This window comes from Cydia fagiglandana, chromosome 23, assembly GCF_963556715.1.
Source record: "Cydia fagiglandana chromosome 23, ilCydFagi1.1, whole genome shotgun sequence".
In the NCBI taxonomy this organism is placed as follows: domain Eukaryota; kingdom Metazoa; phylum Arthropoda; class Insecta; order Lepidoptera; family Tortricidae; genus Cydia; species Cydia fagiglandana.
In genome coordinates, this window is record NC_085954.1 from 6,399,470 (window position 1) to 6,418,469 (window position 19,000).

A 19,000-nucleotide genomic window follows, 5' to 3' on the forward strand; every position below is an offset into this window, starting at 1 on the left:
TCTTTATAAAATAAAAATAAAAAAACTCGCTCATCTTAATTTTAGGTTAGACTTCATAACAACACGATTGTCAATTTTGCAGCCAGGCGAACTAGAAAAACCTTATCTATAATTTCATTTGTTTCTAGGACCGACTAACATTTGTAAGTCATTGCGTAAGAGATAAAAGTAGAGATGCAACGGATAGTTGTTTGGCCGGATACCGGATATTTGGCCTGACCATCGGCCGAATAACCGGTATCCGGCCGCCGAATGTTCGGCCAGCGGAACTATAACTACATTTCGGTTTTTCAGGTGTGCATTTCGTAGGTCAGACCTGTTTCCTAGTGAACGTTCGCGCGGACACATTTTCTAGGTTAGAAATGAGTGCACGTGCAAGTCACTGGAATGTTAAAATTGTTTTAAAATAATTCATAAACAAGTACGATTATGACCGTGACTATTTTTTAAATCCAATTAGTTTACTCCGAAATCAAGCAATGTTACTATCCGGTATCCGGCCAGATAGTAGGTCACTATCCGGTATCCGGCCGGATATTAAAATAATGGCCGGATAGGCCGGATACCGGATAATAACCGAATATCCGGTGCATCTCTAGATAAAAGTATTTGCCTCTCATTCTTGCTTATATTACTTGTGACATTGCATGCCTAAAGGGTCCTTATGCTCAATGTGTAGCAGAGACCCTCTAGGCATGCAAAGTCACAAATACTCTCCACTCGACTAAGGGGGGTATTCCATCTGTCCAATGTCATTGCATCTCACTCTCTCATTAAGCAAAATGTGAGACGCAATACATACCATCGAATACCACCCTAAATTTAATAACGTAGTCCGAACTACCCATTAGTCAGGCTTAATGTCAAATTTTACATAATTAACTTAATTACCTAGAATCTTGTTTCGTGCAGATAAACACAGTGGCGTAGCTAGAGGATATGGCGCCCGGGGCAGGCACCAAATTTGATATGAAAGCATAGCACCTCCCGCCGAATATCCCTCTGCTTGGTACTTTCTGGCATAGAGTATTCGCACTGGTGCTAATACCGTCGTCTTTGAAGGTACCTAAATAAGAGTACCTAAAAGATCGGCTTTCTCATTTGAGCTGTGGGCCAGATTACCATCCGCATTTCACACTTCACAGTGGTGGTAAATATGACTGACGAAAGTATCCCTGCTGTGCCTTTGGCAAGGCGGAGAGGTACTTAGTCTTTTGCCCATTTTGGCGCCCCCCCTTGGACGGCGCCCGGGGCACGTGCCCCCTCCAACCCCCCCCCCCCCTAGTTACGCCACTGGATAAACATAGATCAAATAACCAGTGAAAGGAATTTATTTTAGAATCCCCTTATCCCCTTATTCATAAACGTTTACTTAAGTTAACAAGCCGATAATAATCGTTTGTCCTTTTCCGATGTATTGGTATGATGGAGAGGGACAAACGATTATTATCGGCTTGGCAACTTTAGTAATCGTTTATGAATAAGGGGGGTAGTGTATAATTGTTTTCCACCGTATTTTCTCGGAAACGTTCGTATTTCCCATGCCACTTCAGTCAACCTCAGTACTTTTTGTACCGAGACTGACTGAAATAGCAAGACACGTTCGTACGTTTTCGTGAAAATAGGATGGAAAATAATTATGCATTACTACTGTATCTTTAGGAAAATGTCGTTAGAGTTCACTGGTTACATCTCATTACAGACAAAACCTCCTCCAGACTGAGCATAGTCGCGCTACCCCCTCTACCACACATACGGTAATTTTACGCCATGTTCTAGTCGCAAGTGTCTGTGTGACGTCCGCGTCATTGAACGGACCAATCACAGCACGGGACTTCGCTCACCTCGTCCCGCGCACCCCCGCATTTTTGGCATCATCGGTTGCATGAAATAATTGCTCTAAACTCGGTCTAGAGGACTCCTAGTCTATGCATCTCATTTAGCTGCGAGAGTCAAGGACTAAAATCAACTGTTTCCTGTTTCAAATTCGCGTGAGTAGCGACGTCATCAATGTGACTCATAGTGACATCTAGTGTAGAAATAGGAAAGCTAGATACTCTGGTAACGATAGATGGCGCTATGTTCTAAATGGTTAATTCTTTAATCGCGCTTTCGAAAAAAGAAAACAGCCGAATTAAAAAACTATCATGACTCGTTTATAACTCAATATACGACACATCAAATCAAAACGGGTGACTGTGACAATATTGCTTTTTTTGTTTTCAACCTTAATTTTCAACCTTATTGATTAGGCGACAAGATTGAGAATTTCAGAACGGTTTAATATCGATGTAGCGACTAAAACATACCACACACAATGGTAAACAACACAGTATAACATAATTATATCTACATGTTAGCCAATGAGGTTTTTTATAGACAGACAACATAAATATTCATAATCTTTAATACCATATAAATAAAATTGATATTATATGAACGGTCACTCACATTGTTTCGATCCGTTTGGAGGACCTTCATGCGCCATTCTTCAGCAGCGCGATGAGATGCCATAAAGACAATAATAATTATGTCAGAATCTCACAGGAGTCTTCTATTTTAAATTAATTATTAAGCCATTTAGGTTTATTATTGGATATTTTTTAATTTAAGTATTGAACAACAAAATAAGCCCGTGATTTCTGCCGCCATAATAATTATGTTTTGAAAGCAGTAAGTCTTACAGTAACTTTATATTTACAAAAGCGCCACAATAAAATGTTTCGTTAAAAAAAACCTCATCGCATAACAAACATCACTTACAAAATACAAAAACAAAACTTACAAACTTATTCAGGTATCATAGTCTTCGTCGATCTGTAGATTTCCAGTCAAATCTATATCAATATGCGGTATGGGCGGCTTAAATTTCTTAACCTCCTTATGCTGTTTCGAATTCTGCCTTTGTAATCTCGGTTTTTCTAGAGGGCTTAAAACTTTTATCTCAGGGGCGGCTAAGCTTTTAGAAAAGTCTATATTTAATATAGGCGTCACAGGCGTATTGTTGTTCTGAATTGGTACATCTACGTAGAATTTCGTTGGCTTTGGCACGTCTTTAGGGACGAAGTTTGAGGTGGATGGTTGAGCGTAAGTCGGGTTAGGGGTTATGACACTAGTTTGCTGGACCTCATCAGGCAGCGTTTCTTGATAAAAATTTGCACGGACCTTTGGTTCTGTTGACTTTTTGGATAAATCCATGACTGTGTCTGTTGAGACTATGGTGGAGGTGGGCTCGTGCCTGTGCCTATGTATTTCGGGGTCTAAGGAGATGCTGCGAGGCATCTCTCTTTGGGTCCGAGGTCGGACTTCGCTGCTGCTGGAGCTATTGGAGTCTTCTCTGGCTAGTCGGCGGGGAGCTGAATCTGAAAATCTGTACCAAGGTTTTGATTAGACTATATCTGACGTTCTCTATGAAAAGGGACCTTATTATCGAAGGCGCTTACGCAATATAAATACAATGCCGTGCGACGCTGTGGCGGCGTAAGCGCCATCCATAATAAGGTCCCTTTTCATTGATAATGTCCCATATGCTGATGAAATCACGAACAAAGGACTTTGTTTTTATTTCTCATCGTAACGGGTAGATCGAACTGTAATTTTAGTAACTATCTAAGCCCCCATTCGCACGACAGCTTTTTCAACGCGCGTTAAAAAAGCGCTTGTATCTGTCCGCACTCTAAATTCGATTTAACGGTTTCAGGCTTAAAGTCGAAAATCCAACAACGCTTGATAAAAAGCGCCACCGCTGTCGTGTGAATAGATACATGGTTAACCATTTGTGTCATTCAGACGCTTTTTTAACGCGCGTTGAAAAAGCTGTCGTGCGAATGGGGGCTAAGAAATTAAATCACAGCTTAGAATTTTCTGGGCCTACTTTATGCCTAATCTAGGCCAATATTAAAAGCGTTATGATTTTAGCGGTCTATAAGTAGGATGCTTGTGTTGCGTTTATAGTGGGATGGAATAAGAGCGGAAGTTAATGCAAATATATCCGCATTTATAGATAAGTCATTAAGTTGAAGTCCCATATCAATATCCGGTAAGATATAAAAATAAACTAATGACGATATTGTTGCATAAACCGGTCACTTATATAGTCATATAAAAATTATAAAATACAGAATATACAGATATTTTAGCTGAATATCGATATTGCAGCTGCCTATAATTATGCAATTGCATTCCTTATAACTACTATAAGATGTATTCGGTGACTCCGAATACTTCAGAATGTTGGGTAACTCCAAAAATCACTCTAACTCTATAATATTAGAGTGCATTTTCCGAATTACCGAATAAACATTACATTTGTACAGTCGCCATCAGATATATCGGACCGGCCAGGGTGCTCACAAATATCTGAACACGCATCTATTGTCGGGCGTTAGAGTGCGTGTTCGGATATTGTGAACACCTTGGCCGCTCCGATATATCTGATGGCGACTGTACTTACATATTTAAAATATTTAAATACAAAAATATCATACAAAATAAAACATATCCATATCCAAGACACCAAATTAGTAGGTACCAACTCAATATAACCCCCCGACCAGTATTTGAACGCAGTACCGTCAGCTTCGTAGGCAACCATGTGCCACAAGATAAAGATGAGGTACGAATAAGATAAGATAACCTACCTAGATGAATTTGGGGAGTCTTCGGCGCTCATCATTTCTTTCTCTTCTGCCGCCGACACATCTGGTATGTTTGCGACCTAAAACAAAGAAATACATATTACATCATGAAATAGGGGTTGAGGGCTGAGTTTTTTTGCGTTCCTCGCGGTCCTCACTTGGGATTCTACCACAGTTCAGGTTTTGAAGAGTTACAGGTTAAAATAAAGACTCACCAAGTCCTTAAGGAAGTCGAAGCGAGATTCAGCTAAGATGCACTGCTTGACGTGTGAAGGGCTGAGGGTTTTGGCGTTCCTAGCGGTCGTCACTTGTAGGTATTTCTTTGCGGAGGGATTTACCCACAGTTCAGGTTTGGAAGAGCTAAAGGTTAAAGACGACTCACCAAGTCCTTAAGGAAGTCGAAGCGAGATTCAGCTAAGATACACTGCTTGACGTGTGAAGGGCTGAGGGTTTTGGCGTTCCTAGCGATCGTCACTTGTAGGACTTTCTTTGCTGAGGAGGGATTCTACCACAGTTCAGGTTTTGAAGAGCTAAGGTTAAAATAAAGACTCACTAAGTCCTTAAGGAAGTCGAAGCGAGATTCAGCTAAGATACACTGCTTGACGTGTGAAGGGCTGAGGGTTTTGGCGTTCCTCGCGGTCGTCACTTGTAGGTATTTCTTTGCTGAGGAGGGATTCTACCGCAGTTCAGGTTTTAAAGAGCTAAAGGTTAAAATAAAGACTCACCAAGTCCTTAAGGAAGTCGAAGCGAGATTCAGCTAAGATACACTGCTTGACGTGTGAAGGGCTGAGTTTTTTGGCGTTCCTCGCGAGTCGCGGTCGTCACTTGTAGGGCTTTCTTTGCTGAGGAGGTATTCTACCACAGTACAGGTTTTGCAAAGTTAAAGGTTAAAATAAAGACTCACCAAGTCCTTAAGGAAGTCGAAGCGAGATTCAGCTACGATGCACTGCTTGACGTGTGAAGGGCTGAGGGTTTTGGCGTTCCTAGCGATCGTCACTTGAAGGGCTTTCTTTGCTGAGGAGGGATTCTACCGCAGTTCAGGTTTTAAAGAGCTTAAGGTCAAAATAAAGACTCACCAAGTGCTTAAGGAAGTCGAAGAGATTCAGCTAAGATGCTTGACGTGTGAAGGGCTGAGGGTTTTCGCGTTCCTCGCGGTCGTCACTTGTAGGGCTTTCTCTGCTGAGGAGGGATTCTACCACAGTTCAGGTTTTGAAGAGCTAAAGGTTAAAATAAAGACTCACCAAGTCCTTAAGGAAGTTGAAGCGAGATTCAGCTAAGATACAGTGCTTGACGTGTGAAGGGCTGAGGGTTTTCGCGTTCCTCGCGATCGTCACTTGTAGGGCTTTCTCTGCTGAGGAGGGATTCTACCACAGTTCAGGTTTTGAAGAGCTAAAGGTTAAAATAAAGACTCACCAAGTCCTTAAGGAAGTCGAAGCGAGATTCAGCTAAGATACACTGCTTGACGTGTGAAGGGCTGAGTTTTTTGGCGTTCCTCGCGAGTCGCGGTCGTCACTTGTAGGGCTTTCTTTGCTGAGGAGGTATTCTACCACAGTACAGGTTTTGCAAAGTTAAAGGTTAAAATAAAGACTCACCAAGTCCTTAAGGAAGTCGAAGTGAGATTCAGCTAAAATACACTGCTTGACGTGTGAAGGGCTGAGGGTTTTGGCGTTCCTAGCGGTCGTCACTTGTAAGTATTTCTTTGCTGAGGAGGGATTTACCCACAGTTCAGGTTTGGAAGAGCTAAAGGTTAAAGACGACTCACCAAGTCCTTAAGGAAGTCGAAGCGAGATTCAGCTAAGATGCACTGCTTGACGTGTGAAGGGCTGAGGGTTTTCGCGTTCCTAGCGGTCGTCACTTGTAGGTATTTCTTTGCTGAGGAGGGATTCTACAACCGTTCAAGTTTGAAGAGTTAAAGGTTAAAATAAAGACTCACCAAGTCCTTAAGGAAGTCGAAGCGAGATTTAGCTAAAATACACTGCTAGACGTGTGAAGAGCTGAGAGTCTTGGCGTTCCTCGCGGTCGTCACTTGTAGGGCTTTCTTTGCTGAGGAGGGATTTACCCACAGTTCAGGTTTTGAAGAGGTAAAGGTTAAAATAAAGACTCACCAAGTCCTTAAGGAAGTCGAAGCGAGATTCAGCTAAGATGCACTGCTTGACGTGTGAAGGGCTGAGGGTTTTGGCGTTCCTAGCGATCGTCACTTGTAGGGCTTTCTTTGCTGAGGAGGGATTTACCCACAGTTCAGGTTTTGAAGAGGTAAAGGTTAAAATAAAGACTCACCAAGTCCTTAAGGAAGTCGAAGCGAGATTCAGCTAAGATGCACTGCTTGACGTGTGAAGGGCTGAGGGTTTTGGCGTTCCTAGCGATCGTCACTTGTAGGGCTTTCTTTGCTGAGGAGGGATTATACCACAGTTCAGGTTTGGAAGAGCTAAAGGTTAAAGACGACTCACCAAGTCCTTAAGGAAGTCGAAGCGAGATTCAGCTAAGATACACTGCTTGACGTGTGAAGGGCTGAGGGTTTTCGCGTTCCTCGCGGTCGTCACTTGTAGGTATTTCTTTTCTGAGGAGGGATTCTACAACCATTCAGGTTTTGAAGAGCTTTGCTGAGGAGGGATTATACCACAGTTCAGGTTTGGAAGAGCTAAAGGTTAAAGACGACTCACCAAGTCCTTAAGGAAGTCGAAGCGAGATTCAGCTAAGATGCACTGCTTGACGTGTGAAGGGCTGAGTTTTTTGGCGTTCCTCGCGAGTCGCGGTCGTCACTTGTAGGGCTTTCTTTGCTGAGGAGGTATTCTACCACAGTACAGGTTTTGCAAAGTTAAAGGTTAAAATAAAGACTCACCAAGTCCTTAAGGAAGTCGAAGCGAGATTCAGCTAAGATGCACTGCTTGACGTGTGAAGGGCTGAGGGTTTTGGCGTTCCTCGCGGTCGTCACTTGTAGGGCTTTGCTGAGGAGGGACTCCACAAATAGCTCCAGTGTCCGAGGTGTTGAGAGTAATCTGAGTTAAGGGTCTTTGCGTAATATTTAATAATTTGACTTGTTGTTTTATGGTTAAGTCATATTCTTATTATAAATAAATACAATTAATACATTCGTCCAATTAAAAAAAGCACAGCCTTATTGGCGAAGCGTCTAACGTGGCGTCAAGCTTACAAGTGTTTTAAACAGCGTCCACTCAGTTCGAAGTCTAAATAATTTCATCTGCAATTCTGCACACATCATAAACCCTCTATGTACGTTCAAACGTACGTCATAAACTATTTTATTACACCATATTGTTTCCATATTTTTTGTGAGATGCATCACAGTGTGCCGAGTAGTGCCGCTGACGTCATCAGAGCGACAATACGCGGTTTACGACTTTATCTTCCTCAGAAACGGAGAAATTCATGTTTACCACTTATTGTCGCTCTGACGTCAGTGGCGCTAGGGCACTACAGAGTGAGTAGCCAACATGTCAATCGTTTACGCACCGCAGCGAACGAAACGCAAACGTCTTAACTAGTCGCACTAATATGGAAGCGTGATAGAGACACAAAGCGTTTCGTTGTCGTAGCGCAACCTCACCTTGGCTAGGCACCCTGAACTGCGGTCGGGCGTCGCGTCGCAGACGTCGTGTCACTTTCATAGAAATACGTAGAAACCATTCGTGACGCGACGACGTGTCGTTTGCAGTCGCGACACGTCGCCGGTTGCTAACTTTAAACTTTAGGTAGAAGTACTATAGTGCTCGACGCTACACTAGTATTGTATTCGACATAGACACTTTATGTGACAAGGATTAAAGTGTTAAATTTGAATACAGAAAAATTTTCGCCGTTCAAATTTAACCTATATTACTTTGACATAAAGTGCCCATGTCGAATACTAGTGCAGCGTCGAGCACTAGTACTTCTACCTTATAACGTCGATATCGACTTCATAACGGCATTCAAATTTCGAATATCTCTGAAAACAACAAAGTTTGATTGGACCTCATTTCTAGTATCCGTTGAGATGACGTTCTATTGAGGCGGTCGTAACATGCGGTTCCTGAACACATAGAGAGCTTATAATATGTGTAACAATACAGTGTGTGTAAGGCCTGAGTTACACTTGTAAGTTTTACTTACGTAAGTAGGGACACGGCTATACTACAGAATGAGAGATGAATATAGTTACCTCATTCTAACAAATAGCTTTGTCCCTACTTACGTAAGTAGAACTTGTAAAGTGTAACTCAGGCCTAAATGTAAATAATTAGGCATTGAATTTAAAGCACTCTTGTGATTTTCATTACGTAGCACTCAACTCACTAATAGTTATTTACGATACAAGTGCGGAGAAGAGGAAATTCGAAACGAGTGGCGATAAATTAAAACACGACCGAAGGGAGTGTTTTAAATCGACACGAGTTGCGAATTACCTATTCGCACGTGTATCGTACAACGTTTTACAGTTCATATGGCCCTTTAAACTTTTGACATACGCACGAAAAGTGCTATTTTACGCATTAGTGCGAGAAAATAGGACCATATGTACTGTAAACTACCATTAGCAACGGATACCTACAAGGTATCTTCATTTAAAGTCAGCGCCGCGTTTATTTCATAAGTAGTTTTGCCACCATATGCCGGTTATAGCAATCGTGGACATGAATATTTATGTACGATTGATAGGCATCGTAATTTGACATAATGATTCGGAAACTGTGTGTGCGGAAAGATTTATGAATTTAGGAAGTTCGCGTTTATTTTCATCACTCTAAATGTAGTTGTTAGGAATATTAGCATATCCGTTGAGGATAATCGTAGTTAAGTTATTGTGAGCGGAGACTGTATTCAGGGCCGTCTTAAACTATGCTGGGGCCCCTGGCACCTAAAACTTTGGGGCCCTTTTGTAAAGTAAAGAAAGCTAATTCAACTAACATATTTCTACTATGATCTTCTATTTAGCATGGGTAATCAAATATACTGATACTGTCTGTCCTTCGGGGCCCCCTGATGATGGGGGCCCTGGGCACGAGCCCCGTGTGCCCTTATGGTAAAGACGGTACTGACTGTATTGTAAGAAAATATAAAAGTTATACACAGTGGGCTCAAGTAATAACCTGATAGATATTAACTAAGCATTCCTGAGATCATAAGGAGCCAAAACCGGGCAAGTGCGAGTCGGACTCGCGCACGAAGGGTTCCGTACCATAATCCAAAAAAAAACGGAAAAAATGCAAGAAAAAACGGTCACCCATCCAAATACTGACCACGCCTGACGTTAATGCTTAACTTTGGTCAAAAATCACGTTTGTTGTATGGGAGCCCCACTTAAATCTTTATTTTATTCTGTTTTTAGTATTTGTTGTTATAGCGGCAACAGAAATAAATCATCTGTGAAAATTTCAACGGTTCGTGAGATACAGCCCGGTGACAGACGGACGGACGGGCGGACAGCGAAGTCTTAGTAATAGGGTCTTAGGGTCCCGTTTTACCCTTTGGGTACGGAACCCTAAAAAATGAAAAAATCTTATAGATATATGACTTTTGGTCAAATTCGGCAAAACATTATAATTATAAACGCTGTATACAATGTGTTTATTCAACGCTTATCTATAGCTTCATCGTTTACAGGTTGTCCAGCGGCAGATTTTCAATTTCAGAATTTGATTAACAGCGAACTGATATACATGGAAGTATTCTGTCCGCTCAGTTATGACCCAACATAAACTATTCGATTGTAGGCGGTGCTTACAAACTATTCGATTCGCAACTTCAGTTCGTCCGAGATGACAGTCAGTGACGGATTGCTAAATTGATTTATAAAAACAACGTTTTTTGTAATTAAAAATGTCTTCATGTGTCGTGAAGTAGTGAAGAAGTTATTTTAGTTATACCAAGGATAGTGGAATCACTTTTCACTTGTAGTAAACAGATAACTTCAGTAAAATTTGGAATAAACATGACGATTTGTTTTCAATACTACCGTGCTAAGCTAAAACGTAACAACTGCATACGACTTTCATAACAACATACGACTTTTTAAATTGCGAGGATAATAGGGATGGTGTTATGCCAAATGAAGTAGACTATTTTATTAACTTGTGCTTGGTTTAGGTATTTTCTATATAATTAATTATAAATGTAGTAATGAATTCTTTCTTACAGATTTGTATTTTCCTTTTGTATTTCATGAGATGGAGCTGTAAAAAAACTACCTAATTATTTCAAATTAATAATCAAATTTGATATTATCATTTTACATTACTTTCCATTCAGATTCCCACAAGATGCCATTCGCAGAGAACTATGGAAAAAAGCTGTCCAATTAGAGAGACATGAAATTAAGTGGAGGCCTGGAAAGATATCTAGAATATGTTCTATTCATGAGATATAACTCGTGAGATAATCATACCCGGTCTCCTATATGTAGATACACTTCCACTGAATTAATTTAACAAATACACACATTATCTGAAAATGTTGATCATTCGAATCCACCCTCTACCGTCACATATATGTAGGTTCTCTCTCAAGCCATTTCCGTCAGTAGCAAAGAGCGGCAAATTTAGAAAATGTAAGCGCGCGAACGGGTGTGGTCCCATAATTTTTTTTAATTTTGCACCTTTTTCTACTGACAAACTTGCTTCACCGGCTATATAAAATATTTCCATTGGAACTGAAAGTGGGGATTTATTGTGACTCCGCCTATTCAAATATTTTTGACTCGATTCGTGTACCCATGTAAATTTTGCAGGCTGTATAGGCAGTCCGAATTCTAAGATCAAGTTTACCATACATTTACAATGGCGTACTTGATCTTAGAAAAACGGACAGACTATACCTGAACGTGACTTCGCACTGCCATACAAATTGATGATAAAATATACAAAATACTTATTATAGCGGAATACATTTATACAACAATGATATATTTACTTATGTTGAGTTAGTCTGTCATTTCATAACAACATTTTAACTAGTTATCTTTTAATCTACATTAAATTATTATACGTGAATTATTTGACTGGTTCTTCAATGTATGGCATAAACCTATCCCTGTCCAAGTCATATTCTAATCAAATATGAACCGCAAACTCTCAGCGGCCAGTACGTACAGCAAGAAGGTTATTAGCGGATTAATGTCGCTGATTGGTAGTTATTGACATTATATGCATTTCATCTACACTTAGCTATGTACCATTAGTGTAATAAAGATGACTATTATTTTGTTTACCAGCTTTGATTACAGGCTCTGTAAACGCGTCGTCTTATTTAAATGTAGGCGTAATTTTGTATGTGTGCTAATTTGGCCCGAGAATTTGAACGGTAATGTTCCTAAAGGCGGTTTCCATACTAAATATATGCGTTCACTGTTGATTAAGCTTAACCCTTACGCTACGCGTGTCCCTTTATCGCGACGGTGGAAGACAGGAGGCCTAATACTGCAAAATTAAAAAAATTTCGTTGTCTGCCTTTCTATCTTTCTTACATATTCTAGCCACTAAACATATGAACTGATCAAAGTGTCCCCAAAGGTAACTTTTCTGTCGAATCGACATCACGTCGGCGGGAGTTGAGTCACAGAATAATAATAGTACTAGATACAGAAGACTCACTCTCTAACAAAACGCGTCTGTTACGATCAGGAGAGATATGGCCGGTAGGTGGCGACAGCGCCACGCACGGCTTATGGCTAGCCACCAAAATTGGTGTGGAACGGATGTACTTTTAGCTAGCTGTAGCAAAGCGACGAAATCGCGGAGTGAGCCACGCCTTTGAGTTGAGACTTTAACATTACCAAAGTCGGCAAAGTCAAACGTAAAGTAAATAATTTAAGTGCTATCCAGATCGTACTAGTCCTATTCTTAGGTATTGATTTGCGATGCCTCAGGGTGGAGGGGTGGGGCAACCTTCCACTGTCTAGGCTAGGCTATCTAGCAGAATGATATATACTTAATATAAGTCGACACATTTAAAGAACTTAGTGACCTACATTTCGTATGGCTCCCAGAGATACAAGTACCTACTTACGTCAAGTTTATGATCTGAAATCTTTAGGGAACTTACTAAACCCTATTGAGAAAGGCTACTTAAAGTAACAATGAAGACGCTTCGCTTGTGTTTCGCGCCCGGACGTTCTAAAAGGCTTTTAAATAAAAAAAATATAGATGTTATTATAAGTATTTTAGATTAGATTGTACCTACTCATCAAGAAATAATCATGACAATCGCAGACATGCAATCATGACCTCATTTGTGGATCACTACTCGAAATACTCAACTCAACTCAAAATATACTTTATTCATGTAGGCCTAGCAACAAGCTCTTATGAATCGTGATTAATCTAATTATCAGAGCAATTTATTGATGTTAATATTATTCCATAATAACATTGGATTATTATACAGATCAAATTTAACACTAAGAATTTCACAAAAGGATCGTCTAAAATTTAAAAAATTGTATAAAAAAATACTAGTCTAGAATTTCTAGAATAAAATCTAAATGTCAAAAAAAAGCATAAGTAAAAATAGTGAAAGATGCAGGTACTAAAAAGTAATAAATAGGTAAGTAAGTAGAAAATAAAGTATTTCATATATTCAACAATAAAAATGATAATCCTAACAGAAATGTCGAAGTGATAGTAATGCGGAGTTTTGTTTACACACTTGGGTCAGTGGGTCGAGTGTACCACCTGTGCTTTGACCTCCTAAGGCTCACGGTCCTAGCTATAGCACTTATTCTGTTCGATGAAATTTAAGTCATATTCCATTGGAACAGAGTTGCAATTTGATTTATTTCGTTCAGTTTTCAAACAAAACAAAACCAATGTATTTCCTACATGATGGGGCATGACACACTGCCGATTGTGTTCGATTCGCACGTCCTATTATGATTGAAAGAACTCGTGGTTCTGAGTGGAAATTATATAAAACTTATAGACTAATAAAAAAAAAGCGCTGGTGGCCTAGCGGTAAGAGCGTGCAACTTTCAATCTGGAGGTCGCGGGTTCAAACCCCGGCTCGTACCAATGAGTTTTTCGGAACTTATGTACGAAATATCATTTGATATTTGCCAGTCGCTTTTCGGTGAAGGAAAACATAGTGAGGAAACCGGACTAATCCCAACCAGGCCTAGTTTCCCCTCTGGGTTGGAAGGTCACATGGCAATAACTAACGTCGCGGTCGCTTTCGTAATAACTAGTGGCTACGTCAAATCATGGGATTAGTCGTCAAGCGGACCCCAGGCTCTCATGAGCCGTTGCAAAAATGCCGGGATAACGCGAGAAAGAAGAAGACCCATTTACAGAAAAATAATGTTTATTCAAAAGTGTGTAGGTAAACCCTCGCTCGAACTCTAGTAACTAATACAGACGTAGTGCATAAATGTTTTCCATCGTATTTTCTCGGAAGCGTTCGTATTTGTCATATTACTTCAGTCACCCTCAGTACTTCTTGTACTGAGACTGACTGATATAGCAAGACACGTTCGTACGTTTCCGTGAAAATACGATGGAAATGGAAAATAATGATGCACTACATATGTCATGATCCGTAACGACATCAACTTTTTGAAGTGAAAACTTCTTTAGCGGCACTTTTGTGATGGGGAAAAATGTTAAACTCGCGACAGCGTAAGACGCTTCGTAAGACAGACACGTGACCTGATCGAAAAACTGTTACAATGTCATTGAGTTTTCGCTTCTGCCTGCACTCCCGGAGTGCAACCCGTTGTTTTTTTAATAGCCCGAGATACGTGGTAAACCTATAAATGAAATATATTATAACTATAACATATCGGTGTTCGATGCGTAAACATAATATTATCTCCAAACTTAAATTTGTTATACTAAAGATAATCTGGTATTACAGTTCAAAAATAAACTTAAACAAAGAGTCAATTAGATGACGCGTCGTTGCGTTATCAGCGAGATGAGAGCGTTAGCGATAACCGGAGGCCTATACGAATTCTAAAAATGATAGCTTGATTTGATAATGATATGAGGTTGACACGACACATGCGCGGTATTAGGGCCACCCCACATCTAGCGTCTTTCGAGCGTCGGCGTCTGGTCAGCGCTATGGAAAATGGCGTCGCGTCGCTGCGCAGTTGCGTCAATGTTGCGTTTCGACGCAATGTTGGCGCAACAGCTCAGCGACGCCATTTTCCATAGCGCTGACTCGGCGCCGACGCTCAAAAGACGATAAGGGCCCCCCCACATCTAGCGTCTTTCGAGCGTCGGCGTCTGTCGGCGTCTGGTCAGCGCTATGGAAAATGGCGGTGGCAATGTGGGGTGGTTGTAAAGCGGTCCGGGTTGCGAGCGGGTCAACGCTAATAAGGTTATACAGTAATTACAGTAGAACCTTGCTAATCCGGGCCGGCGAAAAACCGACTGTTGACGGATTTTAGAGGTATAATTTTTTTTTATGGTATAAAGTCACTTATTTTGTAGTTAAATAAACGAAACGAGCGAACGATGTAAGTTTTAGTTATAGTTTTGCAATACGGCAATACCCTAATAGGGTCTCATGTTGCGCCATAATTTTGTAAGTTTCCATCTGTATTTATTTGTACCAACATGAACGCAATAATGATGTTATGATTATGAATATTATGATACGTAATGTATTAAATTAACATACTTAATTATTTAATGAGAGTATTAAGAAAAGAGAATATTCTTCTGCTTCTCAATTTCACACTTTATTTTCTGACTGTTGTCACTTAGAATGACATGTGTAATGGCTCCTCTACACGATGGGTCAACGCCGGCCACTCCAAGGGACGCGTTTATGCGTTAGAGCAGCGGTCGGCAACCTTTTAGCAGCCAAGGGCCACGTAGCAGTTAATGAAGTGGACATGGGCCGCACTTTGTTAATATTTATGAGTTTATCAAACATTGCCATTTGTCAATATTACATACAAAATAGCCAGGGAGGCTCGCGGGCCGCAAGTGAGAGGTTCGGGGGCCGCATGCGGCCCGCGGGCCGCTGGTTGCCGACCGCTGCGTTAGAGGGAGCAAGTGATATTGCTATCTCATTCTACCGCATGGCTGCGTCCCATGGAGTGGCTGGCGTTGGCCCATCGTGTAGAGGAGCCATAAGGAAGGACCGAATGAAAACATAATTCGTGACGTCAAAGTGAGAAGTTGAGAACTCTGTACGTATTATTATTCACATCATCTAGGTAGTCGATGTCAAAGATGTTTATACTTTTGCACCTTACTCCTTTGTAATAAGGCGAAAAGTGTAAACATATCTTTGACGTCGACTCTACGTGGTAGAGTTCGTATTACATGTTGATCAAATCAACTTCAGATGTTTAGAGTGTGAATATGCCTACGGAGTCTGCATGAACTGAGTCACATTTTAATATAGCTATTTAAAATATTATTGAAGAATATCTGTGCCAGAGACAATGTATGTGTCGGCGGCCGATCGTGAAATCAGGCTGATCATGAAATTCCTAGGCATATCGTGAATCGTGAAAATCATTGTCTCATTCCCTGAGTCAGTTTGCCCTTCGGGCATCTGAAGCAAATTGACAACCCTTTCCTACCTATCTACTTGCTGGTGTAATGTGACTGCCGTCAAAACATTACACAGGAACTTTACGATCAAGCGCTGGTGGCCTAGCGGTAAGAGCGTGCGACTTTCAATCCGGAGGTCGCGGGTTCAAACCCCGGCTCGTGCCAATGAGTTTTTCGGAACTTATGTACGAAATATCATTTGATATTTGCCAGTCGCTTTTCGGTGAAGGAAAACATCGTGAGGAAACCGGACTAATCCCAATAAGGCCTAGTTTCCCCTCAGGGTTGGAAGGTCAGATGGCAGTCGCTTTCGTAAAAACTAGTGCCTACGTCAAATCATGGGATTAGTTGTCAAGCGGACCCCAGGCTCCCATTAGCCGTGGCAAAATGCCGGGATAACGCCAGGAAAAAGAAGAAGGAACTTTACGATCAGCCTGTTGTTACATATGCAGCCTCCAAACTAGTTTGTAGGCTTGAATCCCGGGTAAGTAGTTAGGCTTTTTTTAATCTTATTGAAATGTCTTTATGAATTTATAGGATTAATTAAATCAAATTATTACATAAGTCAGAAAAGACAATCTAAGTTATATTATATGTTTCTATGCTACAGAGTGCTTGAAATGAATCATCCTATTATAAATGATGATACTGAAAGTATGAAAACATATGTAAATTACTCTTTTGACCATGAAATATTGCAATCAAGTAATTTTAATGATAATGTACATCAATTCCATTCTGTGTGATAAGATCAGTCTGCCATAAAAATAAAGTTACAAAATAAAATGTAAATCAAGTAAATTGTAATTGATGTATATATTCAGAAAAATTGTATCTTTTAATGTTTTTTTCACTATTAAACATAATGCAATTAATTCTTTTTTAGTGTTCCATACAAAACTTTGTTCACGGAACACTTATATTTAATTTCAAGTTAATTTTTGTTTTATTTGTACAGAGGTTTTATCAGTCTACTTTTACATTATTTTAAACTCCTAAGGTCCAGCCTTTTAAGAAGAAAATCTAAAATTAGTCAGTGAAATTTGAATGCATATGCGCATGCAATGGGGTCATCCATTAATTACATCACACGTTTAGGGGGAGGGAGGGGGTCAAGAAAATGTGACATATTGTGACATGGGGGAGGGGGGAGACACAAACTTTGTGACGTCGCTTTAACTTTATTTATTTAAATTATTTTATTGTTGTACTTTTAAATAACAAGTTTTTAAAACGATAATCGTTTTTATGCGTTTAATTTTCTTTCCTAAGCAGTTTTGGGTTATAAAACTTATAAAATTAATAATATTTATATCGTCAAAAATATTTTGATAACTTACTTTTGTCTCATAACAAGAATGTAATAATGTCTTTATAAAGATAAAATCGTATGGCGAAAGTACTATTAAATTGTATAAATGATGTGCATATCATTGGGGTTAACTTGTTTGGGCAATTTCAGAAATAAATATCGAAAACCCGATTTTCACAGATCCCGGTGTTTTCGGGTTTTTTCAACTCAGAATCACTAGCATATTCAATTCTGATGATAAAATAAAATGTCCCAAAAATTTGTAAGTATGAAATTTGTTTGTACATTCCACTACGTCACGCACACACAAGTGAAAAATTTTTTCGTACTAAAACGTGACGTAATGGAATGGTCATTTTGGGACATCTTTTTTTAATGGTGGGATGGAGAATGCTGTCGATTCTAAGTAGATTGAGCCCAAGAACGTCCAGATGTGAAAGAATCAGGTTATCAATATTTATTTCTGAAAACACCCATTTAGTATCATTGACTACATGACTATTACCAGAGACATATGTAACTTTGCATAAGATGAATAAAGTCTAAGGCAAAAACGTGCCTTGTAAATCAAGAAATAGTCATTCTCGCATAGATGGCGCACACACCTTTGGCCTATGTTCGGCTAGATGGCGTGACGACACTGTTTCATATTTCACAATTTTAACACATTGATATCAGTGAATGAGTATGCGTCAAAACAATATATAAATAATAAAATCATTTATCCATATATATACATTTTTTGATATTTTTATAGGTACATGTTTATTTTGAGTTTTAGTCATATGTCAGTAGATGGCAGTAAATTTACAGTGACTACAAAATTTCCTCTACAACCCTCTATACTATCTATTCTCTTTGCTATTACTAATAGTTGATGGCAATAAAAATATCATATTATTGATACTGATGTTAATGATCTCCCTTCTGGACCGTTCATTAGAGATCATAATTAAAAGCAATTAAGTTCAATTGCTCACTAACGATCCTCAAGCTTAAACAAAAGCTCCAAAACCTTTGTCTATTAATACCAAACAACAAACAGAATAGAAAAACAAAATACAAAATGACGAATCTGATTAAGCTCGTCTATTGAAAAGGATATAAATTATGATTGGCACGGCCTGGGCCACTTTCCCGACCTCCTCGTCAGTCTGCATTATCTTCTTTATTCGCCCCTACAAATAAACAATATCACGATAGTACAATCAATCTAAAAACAACACCTATTTCACACAAATAACGTCGTTGTACGACGCGTAACAACTTACGGCGGGAAACCGGGCGTTGTATTTTCTCTTTTTCGATGGCATTGTGGTAATCCGTTCACTTTAACACTAATTAATGATTAGAAAAAGCTCACTTCACCATTGGAGTTTGATGCATCTCGCGCATTTTTGAGGTTATAAAAGGGAGACGTTTCGCAGAGATCATTTATATACGAAAATGACAGTTTTGCCATATTTTTTTCCTAATTATATTTTTTGTAGTAGCTACATTATTTTTATTTCAGTGTGGAATTAGAGTCCCTGATTTAAACTTATGATTTT

At 39.7% G+C, this 19,000-nt stretch overlaps 1 protein-coding gene across 1 annotated transcript; it reads right to left on the minus strand.

Moving 5' to 3' along the window:
- Positions 1–1,834: 1,834 nt before the first annotated feature.
- Positions 1,835–18,894, minus strand: LOC134675939 (dr1-associated corepressor homolog). The gene is made up of 5 exons (XM_063534284.1): positions 18,722–18,894; positions 18,556–18,628; positions 7,477–7,619; positions 4,641–4,717; positions 1,835–3,370 (listed from the first exon to the last, which is right to left on the minus strand). Exons 1-5 carry the CDS (start codon positions 18,761–18,763, stop codon positions 2,794–2,796), a joined length of 912 nt encoding a protein of 303 aa, XP_063390354.1. The 5' UTR covers positions 18,764–18,894; the 3' UTR covers positions 1,835–2,793.
- Between the last annotated feature and the right edge of the window lie 106 nt (positions 18,895–19,000).

Excerpts from the sequence above, each read along its gene's own strand:
- LOC134675939 (XM_063534284.1), bottom strand. The coding sequence starts at position 18,763 with ATGCCATCGAAAAAGAGAAAATACAACGCCCGGTTTCCCGCC. Across the intron at positions 7,620-18,555 it reads GGCCGTGCCAATCATAATTT|CTCGGACACTGGAGCTATTT; the intron begins ATATCCTTTTCA and ends TACTCTCAACAC. Across the intron at positions 3,371-4,640 it reads GACTCCCCAAATTCATCTAG|ATTTTCAGATTCAGCTCCCC; the intron begins GTAGGTTATCTT and ends ACCTTGGTACAG.